The following is a 4,477-nucleotide window of genomic DNA, read 5'->3' on the forward strand; positions in this document are numbered from 1 at the left end:
AGAACAGGAGGAAAGGAAGCATCAGGAGAGACAGTGCATTTCCCTGAATTCCATTCACAGCCTATTACCCAGTTTGTCCACTTCAAAAGCCATCTCCTGACCACTGCGAGACTGGCACTCCCAGCAGTCAGCACACAGCACCTAAAAGTTCTGCCTCAGGCAGTTTCTGTTATGGAAGCCCTAAATCTCTGAAGTCACATGCCAGCTGCATCAGAGTAAGGACAGACTCCACCTGAAGATGAGTAAGGTGCTGCATCATTTTTCCCCAGAGGCAGAGCTTCATATGAAGCTGAAGTTTTCTTTCCTCCCAAAGCACATCAACACCTTTTATCAACCCCTGTTAAAAAATGAAGAGGCAAAATTACAGCAGAGAGCCTAACACACCCACATCCTTACTCCCAAGCCAATCAGGTGCTTGTTTCTCTTTCTCAGAATGGCAAGAGCCAAGAACAAGGTCTCTTTCAATCAAAAAAGTAACAATACCAGTGGCAAAGCAACACAAAGTCACAAACGCGAATGTTCTTTCATTGCCCCTATGCAACAGTCACACACTTCACTTCATGCTGCCCATGTCCCTTGCCCACCCGGTGACAAGAGGGAGATACGGCACTAAGAGAGATGCCTAAAACCAACACGCCTGAAGAAGTGTGGCCCAAGCACAGCACTCCAGCACAGACCGTAGCAGGTTAAGCAGAGAGCTGGTACCTGGCCACCAGGCTACAGCTTATAAATCTCAAAAAGTCAGGAGAACTTAACTTGTTGCCTAAACATCCCCACCACTGTGTTAGTTTTGTCATGCCACAGCACCGTGTTTCCTCATCCCCAAAAGACAGCAGAGCAAGTATGTTAAAGGACAGGGCAAGGCTGCTGCTCCAGCAAGCACACACTCCTGCCAATGCTACTGTCTCAGGAGAGCATTTCTTCCCACTGCTGCCCTGTTACCAGAGAGAATGAGGGGACAGTCTCCCTCCAACGTAAAAATCAGAAGCCCGTTTGCTGCAACCTGTCAGGCCTGAACCACGGCCCCAAACAGGGAACTGGCTGATGAACAAATACACCAAAATGGAAGCAGCACAGCCTTACAGAAACCGCTCTCTCCTGCCCACTTCTTGTGCATGGCCCTTCACGTAGCTACCCAGCAGTGAGCTCCTCCGCAAGTGACGCTGCTGACGACATAGCAGGCATGCTACTAGTGACGGCTGTATTTCAGACAAATTCCTCCCAATATTCAAGCACATCTGAAGGACATTATTGAACTCTCCAAAACATTTCTGCTTCCTTACCCCAGAACTTAGCCTGAGGAAAAGTCCCCACATAGATTTTTCCTCATCTTTTAAGCAATGAGATGCTAGTAATATTTTAATAACACTAATATTTTAATGCCAAAGTATCCAACATGCAAGTAAACCCCATTCTACACCTCCCCATGTAAGCACTTGCAGGGACAAGGAAAACAAATGGAAAAACCTATGCATCTCCCTATTGAAATTGGGAAAAGTAAAATGTCATGAAAAATAGCAGTGGGTAAACAAGAGAATGTGATCATCTCCTCCACCGGTATCCACACGCTTCTCTTCTAGAAGTTCTCCAGCACTGATTCAAGAGTGCTCAAGCTAACCCTTTTTTGCACTTCAGGTACCACAGCCAATACATGACCAGAAACAAGTGAGGAGAATCTGATACTCTACCAGGGTTGGTTTGGTTTTTAAAAGATATTTAAGACCCAGTCTGACTGACTCAATGATTTACTGTTCAGGGCTAACTTTGAACCTGAAGGTTACCATCGCTCAGCAAGCAGCAGCAGGAGCGTCCTGAGCAGACATCACCCGGGCAGACCTCGACGGACCAGCAGGCAGGGCTCTCCCTAGGACCGCGCTGCTTAAGTGCTGCCTAAGGCCAAGAGGGTAGGAGCAGAAAGCGGGCAGGTGTATCAAACAAAGAAGCAGTGACACTGCCCCACTCCTCCATGTAGTTGGTTGCAATTCTTCATGGAGAGGGACATCAGTGCTTGGCATTCAATAATAATAATAGCGATAACAGCTCACGACAGAATTTTCCACCTTGAGGATCTGTAACTAAGTGACGTGGCAAGGAAAGGAAAACCATACAGTTGTAGACGAATGTGCATAGGGAATAATTTGCCCTACTGGCATACTGCTATTACAAACCCACTGTATTATACCCTTTGCTAACACTCCCTAAAACACAGTCTTTAACTGCAGAGTCAGGAAAAAAGGGCGTCTCTATTTCTTCCCCCTGCCCAACACCACCAGTAAACAAAATAGCTACTTGTCATCCACTGTGATTACTCAGGACCCTTGACTAAGGGAATGAATAGCTCCTTCCTATGGGGTATGCCCTGCCTTTAGTCATTGCCATTTCTGACTTCTCCAATTCTCTAAAAGACTGAGCTTACAAAGCAAAGGCTATGTACTGAATTGAGGTCTCATTGCCATGTTAGTTCAACCCCCAGAGCGGTGTGGAGTGCCAAAAGTGTAGACAAAGTTTACTTTTCACAACCATTATACTAACCCTCTCCTTTTAGGACAATGAGGATACCACACATGCACATAGCACAGGCTGAAAACCTCATTGTTTGGATTTCTTATGCACACAGTTTAGCAACTCCACCTGAATAATTAAAAAAAGAATCTGATGCAAAATACTCAGTTACTTCTTTACTCCTAAACCAGAAGAGTGCTCATGCCAAGTTAAATGCCTTCCACACTTAAAATTCGTTTAAAACACATAAAAACCAGCCCACTAGCCTGGGTGGTAAGAGCGAAGAGGAAAGCTTAGATTCACTCACAAAAAGATAAGCATGTTTTCTCTTTCCAAAAGATGTAAACGAGACTTACTTAATTCCCTAGCGCTGTTCTACAAATTTCAGTTCCTCAAATACCATCTCTGAGCATTCATCTCTTTTTGCCTCAGCAGTATTTAAATAAATACAGAAACCCAGGAATGTGGGGAAAGAAGACCTCAAACCCACTGCACACAAAGTTATCTGTGAGGAAGAACCGTGCCTTAGAAACTACGCGAGTTGCAAACCATTCAAATCTGAACAACAGCCACCCACAGGCTGAATCAAAGATGGTCCAGGGTGGTGCACATAGTCATGGGGAGGGGAGTACGCTGTTTCAAAGCAAGGGGCACAGGTCCAGCCTAGCAGCTAATGCAAGGTTCTGCTTCCCTCTTCTTTGTGTCAGCATTGCAGAGCCAGACTCACTTCACTTACGTCACATTGCATCAGTATTGGCCTATCTGCTTCATGCAACAGGGATGAGCGGGTGTTCCAGTGCAAGGGTCAAGAAGCTATTTCCCTGATCCTTTCAAAGCTGTGGAAAAATTATCTTCTCTGAGCACTAGCTGGCTACAAGAAAAGACCATCACAGCTTGAGTAAGTGCGGGTCACCGGCCTCCCTGACCCGCCTTGATATAAGAGCGCCGGGGGAGCTTTCCTCACCCTAGCCTGATGGAAGGTTTATTTCTTGTCAAAGCAACTGCTTGTGGAAACTCCGTAACTACTTTTAAGAGGTATCAAGATGCTGAAGTCCTTTTCCTCCAGGGCTCAGTGACAAATACTCTTTTCAGTAGACAACTCATCTTCTTTGTCCCACTTAGTTGTTAGCAGGAGGAAGACATTGTCCAGTCCAGGTGCAACTGCAGATCTGAGATTTGCAGGACACTCTGCCTAAAGCACGTTTCTCAGCATCGCACATTCCCCTCCAGCCCATCCGTGGTTCTACTGAATCATACCCCTGGACTGGAGATTCACAGACGCAGGAGCAGGAAGGTACTGGAGAAGACCCTGAGTCCAAACATCTCTCAAACCCAGAATCATACCCAATTCCCATGCTGCCCCCGACTTCATAGACCTAGGTCCCACTTGCCTCTGCCACCACCATCAGCCCACAGCCTAACCCCAGCTGCATCCCTCCAGGTACCAGCTGCATCTCCCAGGGGGAATTTCATCTAAGTGCCTCTTATCCCTGCTGCTGCCCTCCAGGTCCTGTGAATCTCTTCCCCATCCCTGGTTTGCCCCTGAGCACTCCCAGTCTCCAGCCAGGCAGGTGACAGCCCACCCCATGTGCCCAGCCAGCCGGGGGGCAGCCGCCCATTACCTGGTTACCAAAGACAGCGATGGAGCAGGCGGTGGAGACCTCATGGGAGCCGAACCAGACAGAGGCAATGTGCGAGGGCATGCCCAGGATGAAGACCTGGGCCAGGGAGCAGATGACCTGCCCCAGGACGGTGATGGGGAAGAGGTGCGGCTTCAGGCTGCCCAGCTTCACCCAGGCGCCCAGGGCATTGAGGGCCGAGCCAGCCAGGGCGATGAGGCGCAGGCCCCTCTTGTCCAGCAGCCAGGCGACGGGGAAGAGCAGGGGGATGTAGGTGAGCATGTAGCTCATGGAGAGCCAGTCGATGGCGAAGGTGCTCACGTCGTAGAAGCGCACGAAGACGTTGTTGATGCTGC

The 4,477-nt window shown here is 48.4% G+C and overlaps 1 protein-coding gene across 1 annotated transcript in view; it reads right to left on the reverse strand.

Moving 5' to 3' along the window:
• The window catches only part of LOC104163210 (feline leukemia virus subgroup C receptor-related protein 2-like), a gene marked incomplete at its 5' end in the record, with an annotated part of 22,820 nt that extends 18,348 nt beyond the window's left edge, over positions 1 to 4,472 (reverse strand). Inside the window, 1 exon segment of the mRNA XM_009702129.1 lies at positions 4,125 to 4,472. Coding sequence (XP_009700431.1) covers positions 4,125 to 4,472 — 348 coding nt within the window.
• Between the last annotated feature and the right edge of the window lie 5 nt (positions 4,473 to 4,477).

The sequence above is a fragment of the Cariama cristata genome, unplaced genomic scaffold, assembly GCF_000690535.1.
Source record: "Cariama cristata isolate BGI_N322 unplaced genomic scaffold, ASM69053v1 scaffold20996, whole genome shotgun sequence".
Lineage (NCBI taxonomy): Eukaryota > Metazoa > Chordata > Aves > Cariamiformes > Cariamidae > Cariama > Cariama cristata.